This window comes from Synchiropus splendidus, chromosome 13 (genome assembly GCF_027744825.2).
Source record: "Synchiropus splendidus isolate RoL2022-P1 chromosome 13, RoL_Sspl_1.0, whole genome shotgun sequence".
In the NCBI taxonomy this organism is placed as follows: domain Eukaryota; kingdom Metazoa; phylum Chordata; class Actinopteri; order Syngnathiformes; family Callionymidae; genus Synchiropus; species Synchiropus splendidus.
Genome location: NC_071346.1, coordinates 8,439,562 through 8,460,388, shown reverse-complemented (window position 1 = coordinate 8,460,388; position 20,827 = coordinate 8,439,562). Strand labels below are relative to the sequence as shown.

Below are 20,827 nucleotides of genomic sequence, written 5' to 3'. Positions count from 1 at the left end.
CTCCCTGGTGTCTGTTCGTGCTCAACTATTATTGTCAAGAGAGCTCCGTCATTCAGCAGATATTCAGAGTAGAACCGGTGCGTTGTGTCCAAAAGACTGGCGCATTTATTATTATTCATTGTGGCGCTTTTGGAGTCCACACTGAAGCGTTGTCTTGGAGAGCTTCACCTGTTCTTCACCACCGCAGTGTTTTTGTCGCAGGTAACACCTCGGTTCCTCCCAACATGCGTCTGTGGCCCAGCAGAGCAGAGCTGGAGCTGTTTACCCAGCTTTTGTTTGGCCCCGGGCCTCAGTGTTTGCCCTGCAGGGAGTGTCCCAGCTGGCAGGGAGGAGGAACACCTTCATAGAAGAAGACCTCGAAAGCAGGTGTGGAGCCGTGGACTACAAAGGCAAAATTCCTCATCCCGAGTGCTTGGCGGAGCACAGATGCCACTGAAATTCCTCCTCCCTTCTGGAACTTAAATATCTATCCATCCCATATGACAGTCGCCCCCTCCCTTCCTACTCACCCCTCCTTCCCGGGGACGAACACAAAAAGACACATGATCTCGTGGACGGGGAGGAAAAATCTTCGACGCGCTCCGGTTTCACTGAGTGTGTGACAGGCGGAGAGGTGCGCGTTCTTTTTACGCATCGCTTCCAGCCCTCCGGGGTCTTGTAGACGCGCAGAGGTGCGCAGCGGCTGGGAAACTCTCTGATGACTGGATACGACAACTTTCTGACGGATTTCCCCCCAGAGGAAGCAGCGGGAGAGGATGCGTAACAGCTTTACGCACGGACATTTCATCCAGAAAGCCATCGTTCGAGCGCAGACCTTCAAACATCGGAAGCTCGGCGGACTTTAAAAACAACTTCAGCCCTCGTATTCCCGCGGTCTTGTTTACGCATCGAAATCATCGAGCTGTTTGGAGACAAGACCGAACAGGTTGCTGGAGGTAAGAAGGAGAGTCGTGCCTGAAAAACTGGCTTTATATTTCTTCCACGGGGACAGAAAAAGGGACACATTTTTGCTGCCGTGTTTATCTCGCCGCAAACTAGTGCTCGTCTATTTTGGGGTTTTACACGCTGCGCTCGCGCTGCTGTAAAGTTTATTTCCAACTAAGTCACTCATTTGATTCTGAAGTCTTTGGTTTGTCATGATTATCTAATGGTTTCCATCTCTTCCACACCAGCTCTCTGACGAGCAGCAGGCGCAGCGGCGAAAGTGGTTTTGGCCGCGTAAAGTTGGAGAGAAGGAGGAGGAGGAGGTGGAGAAGGAGGTGTCCTCTGTCCCTGAAGCTGCGCCGCTTCACATGTATTCTTCATGCTGTCTTCAGCCGCCGAAGGGACAGGCTGCCGTGGACTGTTACGCGCCGTGACACGCTCAAGAAAGACATGATACATCGCGGTGGATGGATCAGAACCAGGAGCTGCGCCCCGCTCGCTGCTGGAGCTCCGCGCTGCGCGGGACAGGAGGCGCGCGGGACGCACGGTGAGATGACGCTTCTGCGGTTTCACAAGTTCTGGAGATGATTTGTTTGGGGAAGTTGAGGTGGTCCACCTGCCTGTCGCGCCGAGTCAGTGCGACCCGACGGAATCATCTTCTGTCACTGGAGGAATTTAGGAGGTGTGGTGGGAGGTGATGGTGGGGATCAGCGGGGAGAGGGATTCATGTCAGGTCAGGTCACTGCGTGGTGAGTCCTCCAGACTCTGGAGATGAGGAACATCAGCTGACATCTTGTCCAGCCAAATACACAGAATTCCATTCATGTTAGCGTGAAACTTTTCTATATAAGAGCACAGTCATATTCACACACCACTGTACATGACTGTATATATAACACAAACACACACCTTTCTACTGTCATACCAATGTACAAATGTTCTGCCTTAAGTATCCAATAACACACAAACATGGCCCATATTTTAATGTACATTTCAAACAAAAAAACACACAGCAACAATGTGCTTTCATAGAGGCACATACATATTTCGTAAAAGTACATAGATCGGAAAGAAAACGCACAACACACTAATGCTCACCTGGAAGACACACATATGATGATAAAGTGCCCTTTTTCAGACTCCGCACCATTCACTCACAAGTAATGTTACACAATCAGCCCAAATATTTCCACACATACACATGTTTACACCACACAGACTGACATATCCAATCCACACACACACACACTCACTCGCTAGACTAAGTGGATCAGGGCTGAGAAAGTATTTTAATCTTCATCTGATTTGAGATTTTTGGGTCTGGACGAGTGAGTCTGATGACTCTGTTGAAAGCGTTTTGGTCATGTGTCCGCTCAGAAAGGAAGAAAGAACTCAGCGCCTCAGTGACTCACACATCAGAGCATGAACTTTCAGGCTGCAGTGGCTGACTCAGTGACCCACTGACTCACACGCACACACACAGTCGTCCCCGCTGAACAGGCTCAGTTGTAGACCCGGGTTTGGGGTTGTTGTCTCCCTTGTGTGAGAAAAGTGTCAGTTGCTCTGTGAAATGTCCGAACGCATGTCGGGGAACAGCCTTGTTTTTCTTTGCTGCTGTCTGTGAAAACATCAGGTTTGTTCTCAGGCGGAACATGAGAGCGTCGCCCGCCTCAGACATCTCACACTCACCCGCCACGGCTTTCACTTCCTGCGGTCAAAGGTCACGGGGTGAGCGGCCCCGCCGAGGGTCAGGTACAGCGGCGCGGCGCGGCCTCCTGATGTGTGGTCTGTTTTGTTTAAACTGGCATGTGGTTTTACGAGAGCTAGCGGAGCGTTTGTTGCTGTTCGCCAGGCGAACCCCGTGTGCCGCGCTGCTGGCCCGCTGAGAGACGAATAAACACTTGGAATTAAAACGACACAATAAGTCAACGCTAATAACCTTCTCATGAATGAGTCAAATGTCTTGTTTTTCTTCCCTGCTTGTATGCTACCTCACCTTCTGTGTGGAATATAGCTCCTAACCAACGTAGCATTAAGTTGCTATTAGAATGCTACTGTGGACACTGAAGTCATATTGCTAGCATATTAGCACATATTTAGCAAAAACTTCATTTCATGCGGAGTAGCTAATGCTAGCTCGGCGGGGTTGGACGGCAAAATGCTACCGCAAAATAAAATGGATTTACAACCCGCTATCAAAGAAACTAGCCAAATCCCTTCAGCGCTGTAAAACGCTGAGTGCACCTTCAATTGCAGTTTTTATTTAGATTATCTTTTCACTCGTAAAAGTTTATCTCATTGATGTTTGTGTCGTAAACGTTTGGTCAGTTGGAGGGTCCAATCCTTGAGTCTTTCAGGATATGTCACGTTGCCCTTGAGGACGATTTGGAGCTCTAGATCGCAGAACTTGAAATGTTCTCTGAGGAATTACAGGCCGAAAACATAAGGCAATAAGGCAGTCTAATTTAATCTGATCAAGATCGTGCTGGAGCCCTAGTTTAAAGATCATCTGCCTCCAGTGGTGGAATGGGAGCATTACATCAATAACCCTGGGAAAAACACTACACAATCTTGATTCGTAGTTTTGAAAATCACTTACTTGGAGCTACAAAACAGTCGATTTGCTCCAGTTGAAATTTGCCAGATGGATTTAAGACGAGGCACTTGCCAAATGGATAAAAGAGATAGTATAAACAAGTTTGCGCAAACTCCATAAAACACCTTTAATTGCAGTTTCGCTTTGGATTTATTTTGTTTCTGGCTCGGATGTTTAATTTTACTGTGTGTCACTGGAAATGAAGAGGTCGTAAGTGATTGTTGACTGCTAAAGTTTGGGTCATAAATTCTCTACTTACTCACAAAACTAGCAAAAGAATTGAAGTGAGAAGTCACCTATGGACTCAGAGAACTAGCTGAAACAATAGCAACGCTGATGCTGCTCCGCTAACTTAGAGCTTAGCAGTTACAGTGATGCTAGTTGTTAGCGTTGTAAGAGTGAAACATTAATAGCAAAAATGGCATCAACTGGAGGATCTACTTCTGATACACAAACATTTTTAGGCACATAACCACAGTCTGTCTTCCCCAGAGGTGGGCAATTCAATTTCCTGAAGGGCCACATGAGAAACTGTAACTGTTGTGTGGGGCCATTGAGCCAAAAAAAGGACTGCGATGACGGCAAAACATGATGGAAAAACATCCCATATATATACTTAAATAACATACAATATTAAAGAAGTGTAAATATGCCATGAAACCTCTTGAAATATTTCATTCTATATGCACTTAATTTGAATATAAATCAACTATGGACTTGATCTTCAAAATAAAAAGGTAGCTAATTTCCAAATATATTTTCAGTGTTACTTCAATGTCTTTTGAGGAACAAGAAAAACACAAAAATGGCCAATGAAAAGAAGAACATTTTAATGTTAATACAAGAACATGCTGTATTTACTGCTGAAGTGGTGGTTGTGACTAAAGGAGCAAGAACAAAAAAACAGAACAGAAAATTTGGTCATATTAGCTACAGTTATAGTCTGAGATCAAACGGGCCACGAAAATACAGGCATCGGGCCGCACATGGCCCCCGGGCCGCACTTTGCCCTGGTCTGCTCTGCAGAGATAGTGCCGTATTGCCAATCTTTCAGGGTAGTTTATTGAGCATAACGTCACAAAACTGGTTACAATTCACACTCCAGGCTTCCTCAGCTGTCATGTCATTTCTGTGCTACACTGCCAAATATGAATAATGGAGCTCAGAGTGTAAAGACGTGCCCTAAAATTAGATCGAGATAAACCGACCATAATGGAGCACCGTCTTCTGAGATGAGCGGAGGCAGTGTATTCCAAAGATGAATGTGCGCCGAGTGGCGGGCGCCGTGGTCGGCGTGTAACGCTACTCAGGCGCTTGTGTGGCGACACTAATGGAGCGAGCGCGGTGAGAGAGATTGATTATGCAACCTGGAGGGCCACAGGGCAACTCCAATCTGGAAGTGCTTAGAGTCCGCCGCGACCTGCGTGAGTCCTGGGGGCCAAATTGAAGGAGGCATGATCTGACAAAAAGGAATTTCAATTTGTAAGATGTATTTCTGCCGACCGAGGCTTCCCATGCTACTTGTTTGCTTTTTAGCCGCGGCGAAGGGACAATCTGGTGCAACTGCGGGGGAAATGTCCCCCCCCCCCGATCTCCACTTGTTGCCCAGTTCAAACGGCTCGGCTTGTTTAGAACAAAGCGGCCGTTAATACCCACGGAAAAATAAAGCTAGCGTCTTTATCGGCAAATCTTCCGCCCTTAAAACAACTTTTTCCTCCCCAAAACAGAAGAATGTTAACTGGCCTCTCGCTACAATACGCTGTATTCTTCTGAAATTAGCAGGTCACGTTCATTAATCATGGAGTCTGAGCGCCGCTTTGAACCATCAGGCCAGGTCATTAGAGGCGGCCTGTCTGGGGCGCGAGCGGGCGACACGGAAACACTTTGGAGAGCGCTGCTCGCTCCAGAGCCGAGACACACTCGTAATGACCCGAGTGTGTGTCGCGGTGTTTCTGCTCAGCGTGAGCTTCAAACACGGCAGCAGGGACAGGTCGGTGGTGCCCATCTCTTTTGTCCGTCGTCGGCCTTTTAAGCACTTTCCTCCCATGTGAAATCGTAGCCTCTGATCGTGGCTCCCACGCCGCGACAATGTGTTCCCATTTAAGGTGAGGCTCAACCAAGCGCTCTCTGTGTGGCGTCCTTTTAAAACCAACTCAATCAGGCAGGAATTTGGCTTTTTAGGGTCAGGGACACCGGGAAACAAAGAGCAGGGCCAGTCAGACGGGAAGACACAGATGTGTCACGTCACCCCGACTCTCCCGTCGATGGTGTTCTCTGGTTTACCTGGCGGCTCACGTGACGGGCCTCTTTGTTGATAATAAGTGCTGAACTTCCAAGCCAAGGCTAATCCCAAACTATATACACAGCAGCTGCAGGACGCCAGTTAAACTGGGCTCCGCTAAAAACTGAGCCTAATATCTGGTCTTCGTAGTAGATACGCTCCAACACATTTAAACCTCACATTTTAGCTACTACCTTTTTGAACCACCTGGTTATTGATACAGATTCATAAACTATTCATTTAAAGAAAATGTGTGAAGAAAGCATTAAAATGTTTCCCTGCATCAAAGCTAGCGGATTGGCTTTGCGTTGCTACAGTAGCTTTTGTTATTAATATTAATATTAATAATTAATATTTTTATAGTTAAAAACATTAATTCAAGTCGGTCTGTGGGGTTTCAGCTTCACAAAATGGGTTTTTATATTTCATACAATTTAGTTTTTAATAGCTTGTCACTCAAAACGCGATATTTGCAGTCAGTATGAGAGGATTTGCAGAATAAATGGTGTGTCTTACGAATTGAGAGCAAAAGGCTAAATCTTTATCATGCCATTGCTTTATGTTTGTTGCACTGATTCCTGTTGTTATTGCTTGTAAATATAATGGCATTTCATGAGTGTTCGCCACATTGGAGTCAAAAATACATTTAAATTTTTGACTGAATTTTTGTATCGCACCGACAGTTCAGGAGGAACCGTACTGAGAAGCTCGCATCACTCTTGAACCATGAGGTGGGCTACACTGGTATATCTCCTCTGTGTTTGGGTGGTCACAGTGCAAAAGTGCATGAGTGCAAAATCCCCTGTTCTGTCCTTACAGATGGTGTTTGAATTTTCCTTTGGCCGCTTAAAATATGCATTTGAAATCACATTGGTGGGTGACAAAGGGTGAAGGAACACCAGTTTAGGGGCCACAAATATTGATCTGTTTTGCCTATTGTGGACTATATTGTGGACAAAGTGCTCTTCTTCAGGTGCTCTTCTACCTCCTTGGTGACCTCTACCATCTACTTAGCTAAACAGAAGTAAGCCTAGCTCGCTAACAAATAAAAACTAATGCAACCATCATACAAGAAACAATTTTCATAAATTTTGCGTGATCACAGTCTACTTTTTCCAATGAAAAATCCATGCCTCTTGTCAAGCTAACAGAAAATAAGAAGCTTTTTTATATCACTTTTTAGTGTTCGATTTACATGCGTGTGAGAGTCTGATGGTCTTTTGTTCGTACACTAAGCTGCTCTTTCTATAGCTCCTAGCTAACACATATATCTGCGTCGGTGTTCTGAGTCAACAGGTGCTGCGCTGTAGAAGCAGCAGGCTTCTATTAAAGTCAATAACAGCACAATTGCGTCGGTTAAAATTAGACGGTTACACGTGTTTCCTGGAAGCATCGTGGCCGTGTGCCAATCCTGCAACGAATGCTGGAGGAATAACGCTTTAGTTTGGTTGCATTTTGTGTCTGCATGACTCAGCAGCGCTAGCTTCGACAGCTTCACTGACACTGGGAGAAGATCGCGGGTTTGACCACAGGAGACGTGAGGGGGAAGTCGAAATCTCAGCTTGTCTTTAGTCTCTGTTTTGGCTATCCAGGCTCGATCGCTTCGCTAGGAAGGAATATATTACCGGTAAACAGTTACTACTGTAGCCATTAGCGCTGTTGTTGGAAGTCTCTTCCACTGTCTCACACTGACCCTGATATTTTTGTTAGTCCAAGTCATTAATGTTTATGTGTATGAAGCGTCTCCAGATGTCTGAAGATCTAACTTCTCAGATGTGGCGGCAGCTCCTTCTGTCTTAATCGTGTTGGAGGGGTGTGGGTCAGGGTCAACTGCGAGGTCAGAGAGAGGCATTTATTCACTGTGGACACTTTTTATTGGGCCCTTGCTGACCCAATGATCTCCTCTTCCCCTCTTTGATGACCCGCCGTAAGTCTCCGCCGGACCGCTGGCAACTTCAACCTGCATGTGCGAGCGCTCCCATCCAGAACTGTTGAACTTCAAACGCTTTTGTTCTCCGGGCAAAGTGCGTCGTTTATCCCTCGGAAGGACCATTAGACACGTTTCTGTGGAGTTGGGTTGGAGAGGAGGAAGCTGCGGGGTCAGTGAAGTAAAGCACTAATCACTTTTCTTTATTTGCAGGTTTGCTTCTAAAAGCTGCTAATAATGACCTCCAGGTTGTTACGTCTCCGGCAGCGTTTAAAACCTGCTGTGGGGCCGACAACTTGGCTGTGTGACCGAGAACACCGCTGCCAGGATATGTATGGGTTAATGCTGCACAGCCTCAAATTAATGTGCAAACTACAGCAGTTCCATTTCAAATACACCGGTTTTATTTGCCCTTTTTTGAGACTCTTGCCCTGTACTGGCCTCCCAATTTCGCTAGAGGGCGCCCAGAACATTCTAGATATATTTATCTAATATGTAAAATACACACAAAAAGAGCATTGAATCCATCTTAGTGTGCTTGCTTACATTTCTCAGAATAATTTAATTTAAAGTCCTAAAGTTAGTTTTCAAATGTTCCCTTATTTTCATGTGCTGAAGCTAAATAATTTTGGCAGCGAGACAATTTAGTACATATTTTCCAAACCATTTATGATTTATTATTATTATTTGTTTATTTATTTTAACATCTGTCAAGTGACAGGTGACCTGCTCAGCCCCCAGCTGTATTTGTATGACATGTATATGACTAGTTTGGACCCTGTTTTTCAACAGAAATATGATATATTTGGCAGATAATATATGGCATACACTGTAAATGAACTTTGTTTGATGGATTTTCATATATACGTGAACCACAACGTTACTTTTGAGGCTTTTTTTTTTTTACCCCCAAACAAGCAGATAAATTATCAAGAAAATATTCTCTTTATCCATTTTGTGCGTACACTGTGGCTTTAATATTTACACATATATTTAAATATTGATATGAGAAATTATCCCTTATCCTTATCCTTGATATCAACTCATTTGTATTGTATTATTTTTTTTAACATCTTTTTTAATCTTGTAAGGGCTGACAAATAACGGGCCATATAATATAAATATACATTTTATTAAATTACATTGTAAATCTTAGCTATTACAAAATTTTAATAATAATAATAAATAAACGACTTTAGTCTAAGTTTCACTATGATGATGAACAGGTATGGGAGAGGAAACAAAATAAAAACTGGGGGAAAAGAAAAAGTTTCAATAAATAAACAGTTCAAGTAGCTATGAATGATACAAGGGCCGCTTTAATGCATGCAAAGGGCCTCATGCGGCCCGCGGGCCCTGCTCCAGATAATGCCGTGATTTAGTCTCTCTACATGGTGGAAGAACGTCTGCACCTCGGGGGCTCAGATGTTGTCAGAGAGTTAATAAAACCCCCTGGTGGGAGAAATGAGGGGTGAGCTCATTGGCGCGGCCTCCACTCTGCACCATCCTGCTCCAGGCCCATCAGTGTCCACACCTCCGCCCCCCCGATCTCCCACCCCGTGTGTGTGTGAGAGACAGAGAGCGTAAGAGGGGGATATGGCACGGGGACAAGTGCATATCTCTCTGTGTCTTTATCGCGTTCAAGTGCATAGTTACGGAGAGTGTGTGTGCGTCAGAGTCAAGAGAGTGTGTGTGTGTGTCTGGTGGTTGTTGGTGGGGGGCTGGGGGCCTGCCCACTTATCTGAGCCCATGCATGGGACCTGCTATCTGTTTCTCATTTTGGCGGCGCTCGGTGGTTTTCCAGCAGTGACAGGCTTCACAGTGGAAACTGGCACTAACAAGCAATTACATCCTGCCGGCCTGCATGGGATTATGGGATTACTGGCTGACGGGGCCTCCGTCTCCCTCCTGACTTCCCCTCACCTTAGCTGTGCTCCTCAGCGTCTCTCTTCGGCCAAGCTCGCATCACATCACACTGTTATTCTGTAAAAACATGCATTTTTTTTTGCTTGTTTTGAACCTAAACAAACACAGTTTTTCTGTTTGAGCACGAGGTCACATTCACACACCGACTCAAGGTGTTTTTGTCGGTCTACATACACGTAGCCAGTGGCACGACGTCGCTACATGCAGCATTAGCAGTCGCTTGCCTCCACTTAGTCTCACGAAATACATTCGCTGAACCTTTAAAACCCTTTTAGAACTGTCATTTTTAGATGTCCACACTGGTAAAAAAAAAAAAAAAAAAAAAAAAATGATCGCACAGAATTTGCAGACTGAGAGGAACGGTGAGCGACAGTGAACAAAGATTCCAATAAAGAACAGTAGCTTTATCTTCTGCAGATTTGCAAATGACAAAGTAAGAACCAAAATTGAGGAGGACATTGTGACGTCACCAGAAAAAGCTCTTGGTCTTCGGTCACTTTTACTCACTGATCCGACATGTTAGCATTCTTGCTGCATGTTATCCGAGTTGTTTTCCATATTAAACTCTTCAGTGAAGTGGGACACGTGTCGTGGTGAAGACTCTATCAGAGCCCCCCATCTCCCCTCCACTCCTGACAGAGTGCACCAGCAAGTTGTCACAGTGGTGGACTGGCGTTGGCAGAGCTGCATGTTATTACCCAGTTGGACCTCCGCTGCTCTTGTTCTCTGAGTCTGGGAGTGATCACTGGGCTCTCCTGGTGTTCTCGCTCTCCTCTTACAGCGCAGGTGTCTTTTATTGAGTCGGCGGTGATTTACTGTACTCTGTTTTCCTGCTGCAATCACGCGGCGGAGTAGTGACAGGTTGAAGCTGGAGGTCAGAGTGTGTGTGTGTGTGTGTGCGAACAGTAATGGAAGGTCATTATCAGAGAGGTTTGGCTCTCTTTTGTTCTTATTTACAGCTGTATGGATCACGAAATGCATGACTTTGAGCAAGTATCATAAAAACAAAAAGTCATTTTCAGACTGTTTTTGCACGTGTTTTTTTGCAGCTAACAACAGGTTAGCTCTGCCCATCACTGCTCTTTATATCCATCCATGTATTTATTGAAAGCTCACAGCACAGTGACCTGACTCTGGCTTGATCTTGAGAGAAATAGATAAAGTGTTGATTTTATTCCACATCACGTAGCAAGACCTCCATTGTTGTTTTGACTAGCTAAGACACATATTTTTGTATAATGGTGTGTGTATTATTATATTATTATCGTTGTGAATATTCAGTTGTCCCTCTGCTCCTCACAGTGACAGTAGTGAAAACAGCTCCGTGAACTTGGATTTAAGGCCCATTCAACCACTCTGAAACTGAAGCTCAGTCGAAGCCCTCTATGATGTTGGGATGCTTTTGGGGAGCGAGATCATTGGAGGTCGTGTTAAACGGTGATCTGATCTCTTTGCCACTTTAAAGCAACTGTGAGCGTCCACAGCAGTGGTGACAAGCAGGAGTTCTGAGAGACTTTAATCATCCCGTAGCTCACAAACACACATCATCATCAACCAGTCTGGAGCTCCTCAGTCTCCGAGCTTCTACAAACCTCCCGCCCTCCTGGCCGCTGCAGGCGTTGGCCTGTAAACAGCTCCAGAGCGGACGGCTCCCTGATCTGAAGGCGCCTAAACACTCCCAGCTGTGACACCCGGGACTCAGGAGGGCAACTCGGACCGGTGTGGAGGGAGCAGTCCCTCCTGCTGTCAGGTCCTAAATCAGCTCACATGTGGAGGGAGGTGACACTTTGGTTTTGGGTTTCAACCGTCTGCCCCGAGTTTTCCTCCACTGGCTCTGCTACATCAACAGCTTTTATAGAGATACAACCTTTGTTGTTTCTGTTTCTCTTTAGCGCTCCGTAGTGTTGCGTCACGTTGGAGCATTTCTCACCGTGTTTTCTCACGTCACCATCTTCATTCTTATATTCAGTGTTGCTACTGTTACTGTTACTGTGTCCCTCAAAAAGTAACTTAGTTACTTTACTGAATACTTGAATTTAAAAGTAACTAAGTTAGATTACAAGTTACTTGTCAAGTTACATTTGGCAGTCGGCTACAGCTCTCATTGCCTAAACAATATCTTTTATGTCAATTTTGAGGTTCCAGTTCTTGGGTGTTTTTCCATGTTTGGGGTCATATCTCAGTTATATGAATGCGCAGTCAATGTTTTACTTTGACACACTATAACCCATTAGAGCTAAAACCACACAGAAAAATATGAAAAACAAAACAAAGAGAGATATACGTCTCCTGTTGGCCGCCAATAGTTGCACTTAAGTGGCTGCTTAAGTGGAGAAAATGCAACATCAGTACATTGCATCAGTACCGTTTCTTCCTGCACCAAAGAAAAAATAATCTATAAAAAATCTATCATAAGTGTTGTTTAACTTGACCTATCAAGAAGATTAAAAAAAATGTAAAATTAAATAAAAAATGTAAAATAAAATAAAATCAAAATAAAAACATGAATAAAATCAAAAATAAAAACAAAGGCTGTTCACAAATTCAACAGTCTGACGGCCGAGGGGAAGAAGCTGTTCCTGTGACGGGAGTTTCTGGTCTGGATGGACCGTAGCCTCCTGCCAGAGGGAAGAGGAACAAACAGTCCATGTCCAGGGTGAGAAGGGTCAGCTCTGATCCGACGTGCACGTCTCTGGGTCCTGGAGACATACAGGTCGCATAAAGACGCAGCTGTAGAAAGCGAATGGTAACAATTCGCTTCCCGACAATGAAACAATAGTAACGCACGGTGACTTAGATAAGTAACGCGTTCGATGACTTTGTTTGAAATAGTAACGCGTTAACTTACTCTACTGAAAAAAGTTGAGATGTAAGAGTAACGTGTTACTGGCATCACTGCTTATATTACACTGCAAAGTACTTTGTCCTGCAGTTAAGTGAGCACGTACTTGGCCTCAGTCTTGGTTGTCTCAGTCCGAGCTGGTCATGCATCCTCCTCCAACATCCAGAGACCATCCTCTCTTCACTTCCATGTGAACTATGGAGTGCACTCGACCTACCAGGAGAGTCGTGATACGTTTCTTCTGCACTGCTTTAGATAGACTCGAATAATCGGTGGGATCTGGGCGCTTTGAACGCCACGATATGCTGCAGCTCACTGCACAGGTAAACAAAGCATCTCACCAGCGGCGAGGCGTTTTGGGTTATCTGGAGATTAACATCATGTTATGTTCAAACAGAGTTGATGTAATCCGCCGTGTTATTTATATAAGGAGCTGGAACAGGGGGGTGATTTTTATGTCATTTAGCCACAAAAGCGATGCTTAAATCGGGGTCCTCCAGGTCACCAAGGAACCCGGTGACCTGGTGTTTTTCAGGCCTAAACCTAAACATCTGCGTCCATGACACCTCTTATCACCTGCTCCGCGTGTCTGCGGTTTTCACCCCAGACCTCCGAGTGCGTCGGCTGCACCCCGACCTGCACCTCAGCCACAGGACCTGAAGAATGCCTTTGACAGCTCCGCTGCAGATGTTTCACACGCTTGTGAGAGACGACAAGCCGACACTGGCCGACAGAGGAACAACAAACAATGTCGCTGCTCATTGAGGACGTGATTTATGTGACACGTTCGCTCATTCTGGGGCCCATACCTGCCTTTTTTTATTTACAGTGTGTGTAAATTGAGTGAGCTAGAGACATCAAATCGCCCGCATGGCTTTAGTTTACGTTAGTCGGCACAAAGGAGGAGGAAGAGAGGAACCTTGTTCTTCTTCTCACATTTCCTCTTTTGATTCTCTCCAGGTGGGAGCCGATGCAGGGCTGCCAGGAAGAGTCGGCAGGAGGGGACTTCTGTTATGTCAGCAAAAGTCAAGGTCAGTCACAAACATGCTTGTTTCCCAAAACCTTCCAGCTTTCATCTTCAGCCTTCACAGCCCACTGAGAGTCTGTAAGACAGGACGGATTTTATTTTTACTTTGCTCTCAGGACCAAGTTACGGTCAGTCGGGTTAATCACAAGCCAATAGCGACTCCATGTTCTGGAGATGTTGCAAGGAACTGTGGAAAATTAAACTGTATGATTGATATGTTTTAAATGAATACAATACTGTACTTAGGGTTTTTCTACATAAACGCTGAAGATTATTGTTGTATTAGTCATTTTTCCCTTTCCGTTTTCCATGACACTAACCAACAGAAAGGTTATGAGGTGACTGAACCTTTAGCTGCGTCTTAACAGACTGGATGGTGGGCAGCTAACAAAAAGCAACCCACTGTCTCACTCTTAAAATCCCTTTAACTGAAGCAGTACATCGCAGAGCAGCACAACTCAGCTCTAATAATGATGTTTGTCCAAAGTTTGTCCAGAATCTAGGCCAGCAGCTAAGTGGCCCAACAAACCCAAACAAAAATGTATTCCTCTCCTGAAATATCATGTATGAAAGACATTCATAGGAAAACCATGCTGTTTTTCGGTCTTAATTGTCTTTTTTTTAAAGCTTTCAAATATCAATGTTTATGTAGGTGGTGCTGTGGGTTCTTCTGTCGCTGCTACCTGTGATGGAGGGTGCGCACATGAGCGCAGGGTTTGGGTCTGAGTCCGGCCGCGTTGTGGATCTGCTGGGTGGTCAGGAGGAAAGAGAACTTCCTGTGAGGCTGCCGGAGCTGATGGAGGAGGAGGAGGAGGAGGAAGAGGAGCAGGAAGAAGACAGTGATCCGTACTCACCCTGGCACACGCTATACGGTAGGTGGTCCTTCAGTTCGTGCTCAGTTTGAGGGTTAAAACTTTAAAATAATAATTATAATTGAGTTTAAGTCCTGGTTCAGTTTAGCCATTTGTTTCGGATTATGTCAACAAAGTCATTTCAAGGACATAAATATGGCCTTGGCAACTGGATTAATCTACTTGGCTCAGAATTTTCTTGATAAAATAGTATAAAACTTTACTGTTTGACTCTTTCAGAGCCCTTTGTAATGGAGGAGGTGGATGACCACCCCAGTAGTCGCTGGGTAGGACGCTCCCCACGCTCCTCTGACCCCTCAGAACCTCCAACCAAGGTCTCCCCGAAGAAAAAGAAGAAGAGGAAGAAGAAAGAGAAAGAAGAAGAGACGAAGCGCAGCGGCAAAAGGGGCAAAGGTAAAGGGCTGAAGCAGAGCAGCAGGGACTGCCGCGTGGAGAAGAAGGAGATGAAGGTCAGAGACTTGGGTCTGGGCTACGACTCGGACGAGATCGTCCTCTTTAAGTTCTGTGTGGGCTCCTGCCAGTCTTCTAGAAAAAACTATGACTTGGTTCTGGAGACCATGATGGAGAACGGGTCGCTTCCCAGGCGTACGGCCCGCAGAGTCAGCAACCACCCGTGCTGTCGGCCCGACAGCTTTGAGCCCGTCACGTTCATGGACGCTCAGACCAAGTGGCAGACCATCGAAGAGGTGTCCGCGGCCAGCTGCATGTGCACGGGCTGAGGAGGGCGAGCTGAAGCAGAGGGGTTGTGAAGCTGCTCTGGGCACTGGAGGCCACTTTAAGACATTAAGACATAAGACATGACACGTTGTTGAAAGTCATTCATAGACTACTTTAAAAAAAGAAGTCACTGTCCATGTTGATGGCAAGTGACTGCCCTATAAATTGTAAAATAAGTTAGGATGAAATGCTAAAACTGACAGATACTGAGCCACAGTTGCAGCTCTGAACTTTGACCAAAGCTTGGTCAAAACATTTGTAAACAATTATATGGAGCGCGTTTTTGTGTGGAGTTAAGCCTTTAATTGAGGTCAAAGGTTTAAATGTGAGGTCATCAGGTGTGGATTTATCATGGCTTCCTAACAGAGTCAATTGTTTCAACAAGCGGATGTGAATTAGCGGCGCAGCTAAAGGGACTGCGCTTTTATTTTGAAACTGAAGAAAAGCTGTCCACCGATACACTCACCTTGAAGCCGTCCCAGAAGTTCAATTTTACTTTTAGTTTTAGATCAAATAGACAGCAATGAGTCCCTCTGGCTGCGTTTACAAGTAAAGACAGTGTTTTCATGAGCTGCTTGTCGAATATCCATCCATTCATAATCCTGTTTACACCGTAAAACCATAAAATTACCACTTCCTGTTCATGTGAACGCAGCCATCGCCTCAGTGTTGGAGTCAAACGGATGCCGTGCATCTTCTTGTATTACTGTATATGTAAAGTGGACTATATTTATTTCAGATAAATTATTTATTTATTATGGCTCCATATGGGAGCCGGTTTATGAACTCGATAGCAAAACAAATCTCTATTTATTTCCATGTTCCCACTTCATGTTACACCTGTTAATGTTTCTCAGCTGCCTCAGAACCCGGACTGAACCACTGATGTCTAGTGGAATGACTTTCTTCTTCAAGTTTCCATCCTCAGATTTATAAAAAATATATATATATATGTTACTGTCTGTTTTATAGAATGATACTGTATGAAGTGCAAACAACATGAACAACAGAACCTCAACACGTTTCATCCTCCCAGTCAACGAGTAATCGAGTACCACGCGACCAGTATGTCTTATTATAAATGTTATTATTACAAATGTCCTTTATTTTTCTATGCCATTATCCTTGAAGGGAATAAAGTTCTTTTTAATATAAATCCCGTCGTTTGCCTTCGTTCTGCATGCACTTTTATAGGTATGCACTGCCCCCTGCTGGTTGAGTTTCAAACGGTACTTTATTTCACATCACAGTTGTTACATGTGTCCATCACCAAACATGAAATGTACAAAACATGACTCGACAAAAGGTCTTCCCTGCATCACGTGGCGTGAGGAGAGTTACACAATAATAGCAGCAGACTCATGAACAACAGCCACCACAACCACACAACAGTTATCTGTACCCATGGGGTATAAAATGATTTCATCATCGCCTGTCGTTCCATGTTTGGAAGAAATAATTTTGAGCAGATGAAGTTGCATACAAACTATATGTGTTGTAGCAGACCACACATCTGAAGGTGTTTTAAGATGTGAGACAGTTTCGTGTGTCCAGTCACAAAAGGTTTCAGTTTTTCTTCTCAAGTTAACAGTATGGGGAACGATGCTCTTATATAAGGCAACAGATGAAAATGTTTAAACACTTTAAACTTAGAAGGAGCCGCCGATAATCGGCATGGTGATCGTGGGGCCTCAGGGATCCTGGAGCGGCCAGAAAGATGAGGTAGGATGAGAGGTTGGACGGCTCAGATACATGCGGGCTCACTGTTTGTGGAGGTATTTCAGAATTGTGAAAGAGACTCCATTTTTTTATGGTCCCCATCCATCCATTTTCAGGTCGCAGGGGCAGCTGCTGAAGTGAAGAGGACCAGACTCCTCCTCTTGGGGTTGGACATGCCCAGAATACCAGGCATCAAGGAGACATCGAGGCTTGTGTCTTGTTCTTCAGTCTCTGCTCCTTCTTCTAGGCTGAACCTCATGATGAAAAGGCTCCATCCTTCACTCATGAAGATATTTGAACTTTCTCCACCAGGTGACGCTGGAGCGCAGCCTTGTTGCATCACATGAGTCTAATTTTATATGTTCATATAATAAAATGTGCTAGAATGAGTGAGTGCTGTCCGTCAAAGACACTTCACGGACTGACATGAACTCGGCGTGCTGAACGTGCACATGACCACGCCTCCTTGATGCGCATGTGAAGACAACAGAGGCGTCGTCCTTCCCACCACGGCTTCCTTAGCCTCAACTACCTCCTGCTCTGTCATGGTGGCTTCCACACAGAAGGGGTGAAAGTTGACCTGCGCCGTGTCAAACTCCCACGCTTGTCTCATGGTGAAGTCCATGAACGACTCGTTTTTCATGGACATTCTGTTGTCCACGTTGTTCCGGTAGCCAGCCGTGCGCAGTGAGGCGTAGCTGGTGTCGTTGCTGTGGAGGGACGGAGGAGAGTGCTGGCTCTCCACAATGTTCTCCCTCTGTGCTCCTTTGACCACAGACACCGTCCTCTTCACCTGCTCGCAGCCCTTCAGCAGCAAGTTCTTCCGACACAGAATGTAGACCCAGGGGTCCAGGATGGGGTTGAAAGAGGCAAAGCGGATTGCTAGCAGGTCGCTGCGGTAGTCTGGTTTCCCGCCCGCGGAGATGTAGGCAGGGTCGTAGAGCTGGTTGACAAAGATCCGCACCTGAGGGAAACAAAACACATTATAATTCACTTTACTTTACATAGTTTTCATGGTTTATTCTCAACAATAATAAAAGTGTTTTCCCTTTGTGTTATTTTAATGAGCCATTCACGCTATGCTAATCTCTAGCAACCAACTTTTCTGCAGTTATTTAAGGACTTATTTGAGGATTATAGATTCACAATTTAAAATATAGAAGTCACCTACGACACAGGAAACTAGTGGTGCACCGGAGCAAAAAGATGTTTTGGTTTTTAATTTGCACTAAAAAAGAAAAAGCGTGCCGCCATTTTTGAGGTACTGGTTGCAGCTGTTCATCACTAACTTTGTTTGTGATGCAGGCAAAGTTTGGCAGTTTACACGTCGCAACAATCAAATAGAAGTGTTGACTTAAATAAAACAAATCTAGCTTTAGGTAACAAATGCTGTTTGTACTTTGAAATGACTGTTGCTGTTCTTCTCTTAGCATGTTGACTCTTAGCATTTCAGCGTTTTGCAAACTAAATCCTTGCTTCAAGGGCGTCAGTTTGTTTTGAGAAGTGGACAAAAAGCGTTAGAAAAAGTGACTTTTGAAAAGTGCAGGTTTTACTTTAGATTACTACGGGTTTTTTTTTTTTTAACTCAGTACTAAAACAGAAACCAGTTTGCGAATATAGTTGTGAGTTCTCACCACTAGAGGGATGGAGCAGACGAGGAAGACGATGGTCATGAAGATGAGGAGCCAGAACATCTGGATCTCCGCCGCGGACGTGACCGAGGGCAGGCGGAGGAACCGGCGTCGCGACCCCCCCTGCTCGCAGACCCCGGTCCTCTGGTTCATGCCCAGCAGAGACCTGCAGACCGCCAGGTTACACAGCACCGTCACCGCGATCAGAACCAGCATCACTCCTCCGTACAGGAGGGAATAAGTGGCGCCCAGCGGGTCCGCCGCCCTCCAGTCCAGGAAGCACCAGGTCCCCGGGAAGTGCCGGACGTGCTGCCCGAAGCCGAAGCTCGGCATGATGCCCAGCACCATGTTGGCCAAGTAGGTGAGCAGCAGCGCGAAGCGCGCCATGCTGCGGTCGACGTGCTGCGAGTAGAAGTAGGCGTGGTTGATGGCCAGGTAGCGCTCCACGGCCATGGCGCACAGGATGCACATCCCCGCCGAGCCGAAGAAGAGCATGGAGAAGGAGAAGAAGTGGCAGAGCAGGGGTCCCCCGGGCCAGCGGCTGGACACGTAGGTGGCGATGACCACGGGGCTGGTGAAGCAGGTGCCCAGCAGGTCGGTGATGGCCATGCCGCACACCAGCGTGTAGAAGGTGGTCTCCTTCTGCTCCTTCTTGGAGACGCAGAGCACCACGATGGCGATGAGGTTCCCCAGGACGCCCACGGCGAACATGCTGGCAGAAGTGACCAGGGAGCGGGACTCCAGGCGCAGTGGAGGGAAGCCGCTCTGGTTGGAGATCAGAGAAACGTTCACTTCTCCCAACTCTGCGGAGTCGTTGATCATCGTTCGGAAGAGGACTAACGCGCGCGTCCACTAAAGTAGGAGACGTGAAGTTGCTCACATGGTGAGGGAGACGCAGGTGCGTGTGCCGGGGAAGGAGTGTTGACACTGGTATTTAAGCTCGGTGATGACGTGCGGGCTGGAAGCTCCACTGCGACCCACACTTCCCTGGATCACATTTCCTGGAGTCACCAATCCATATTCCGCGTATTTTTAGAAGCCACAGCACATACTTGTCTAACGGTGGAATTTAAGAGCACAATGATCAAAGTTGATTTTATTATGAACGGTTGTTTTATGTGACAGTTCTGATGGTTCCAGGACAATAGGAACGAAAGCACTTACGCACATCCCATAATCAACACTCGCTACCTCATTCGTCATGTGACCCCGAGCCCCGAAATATTTCAGCACCGAGGTCAGCGGCAAAAGCAGACGACCCGCTGTAGGGTGTAAAATTCAGGTAGAATTACTGTTAGAAATATGAATGTGCTTCAGGTTCAAAACTCCTGAATATGTACTTGTACTTCACCAGTATAAAACAGAAAGCTGGTCTTGAAAAAAGTGGATTTTGATTGTAGTAATGTCATTTTAATCGATAACCATATTTAAAGAACAAATGTCAACATGTTATGTTCAGTTTTTTTTCAGCTACATTTGAACAATAGTCATGTTTTCTCCTTCTCCTTTTTGGTCTGTGACTGTGTGTGACTCTCCCCCTGCTTCTCCTGATCTCAGTCACCCTCAGACTGATCCTGTAAAGGAAAAACCAAGTTTAGCGCAAACCACGAGCACAGAGACAGTCATACAGCGACTCATAATGCCTCCTTATATGATGGTGTCGTCACAGGATGCTAACCATCTGTCAGCATAATGCAGGTGACCGAGTGACTGACTCCAGGTGTTTCGCCAACTGTTTCCTCCAATTGCATCTCTGCTTCTGTGCATTCAAAACCATGTCCATCCACCTCAAATGCAAAGTATCTCGACAAACAAATTTAACTACCTGGTTTGTGGATAAGCTGGAGTGTTGTGTCGACACTGCGACTGGTGGTCTTCTTCTGTGCGGCTAGTTCAGTGTTGTCTTCCTCTCCATCACTGCCTCCTCACAGTCCTGCCTCCTGATATGGTCTTGAAGACTAAACTGTTCCTCCCTGCTCACGTTGAAAGGCCATAACCTCGTCTAGAAGTCTGAACTGTGTCCTCTTGCGGGCAACACATCTGTCCTTTGATTTTATTCTCCTGCCCTTCATCTGTGACAGGGGCTGAATGTCCCACCTGTCGTTGGAAGTCCACTCCCTGCTTCTCTGCCTCTGACTCATGACGGCAGCTGAACATACTGATTGAAAAATCCAAACTAATAGTCCCTGGTTTTTAAGGCGGAACAAATATTCATCGCTGGAGCTGAACGTCAGGAGCTGCCTATGTTTACAGTTATGCTGAAATATGTCCCATTACATGGCTGCAGATGTTCAATAAAGCTTTATTAATATATGATTTGAGAAAAACAATGCAGGCTATGAAGCACCAGCTGTCTCTCTTCAGT

At 45.6% G+C, this 20,827-nt stretch overlaps 2 protein-coding genes across 2 annotated transcripts; one reads left to right on the top strand and one right to left on the bottom strand.

The window, feature by feature from the left end:
- The first annotated feature begins 594 nt into the window (after nucleotides 1–594).
- Nucleotides 595–16,394, top strand: LOC128769979 (artemin). The gene is made up of 5 exons (XM_053884167.1): nucleotides 595–935; nucleotides 1,173–1,471; nucleotides 13,457–13,527; nucleotides 14,176–14,395; nucleotides 14,615–16,394. Exons 2-5 carry the CDS (start codon nucleotides 1,375–1,377, stop codon nucleotides 15,112–15,114), a joined length of 888 nt encoding a protein of 295 aa, XP_053740142.1. The 5' UTR covers nucleotides 595–935; nucleotides 1,173–1,374; the 3' UTR covers nucleotides 15,115–16,394.
- Nucleotides 16,346–19,284, bottom strand: ptger4c (prostaglandin E receptor 4 (subtype EP4) c). The gene is made up of 2 exons (XM_053883732.1): nucleotides 18,466–19,284; nucleotides 16,346–17,795 (listed from the first exon to the last, which is right to left on the bottom strand). Exons 1-2 carry the CDS (start codon nucleotides 19,282–19,284, stop codon nucleotides 17,235–17,237), a joined length of 1,380 nt encoding a protein of 459 aa, XP_053739707.1. The 3' UTR covers nucleotides 16,346–17,234.
- Nucleotides 19,285–20,827: the final 1,543 nt, after the last annotated feature.

Coding starts and splice junctions, on each gene's coding strand:
- LOC128769979 (XM_053884167.1), top strand. CDS start 1,375: ATGATACATCGCGGTGGATGGATCAGAACCAGGAGCTGCGCCCCGCTC. Junction 1,472..13,456: donor GGAGGCGCGCGGGACGCACG/GTGAGATGACGC, acceptor GATTCTCTCCAG/GTGGGAGCCGATGCAGGGCT. Junction 14,396..14,614: donor ACCCTGGCACACGCTATACG/GTAGGTGGTCCT, acceptor TGACTCTTTCAG/AGCCCTTTGTAATGGAGGAG.
- ptger4c (XM_053883732.1), bottom strand. CDS start 19,284: ATGATCAACGACTCCGCAGAGTTGGGAGAAGTGAACGTTTCTCTGATC. Junction 17,796..18,465: donor TCTGCTCCATCCCTCTAGTG/GTGAGAACTCAC, acceptor TGTTTCCCTCAG/GTGCGGATCTTTGTCAACCA.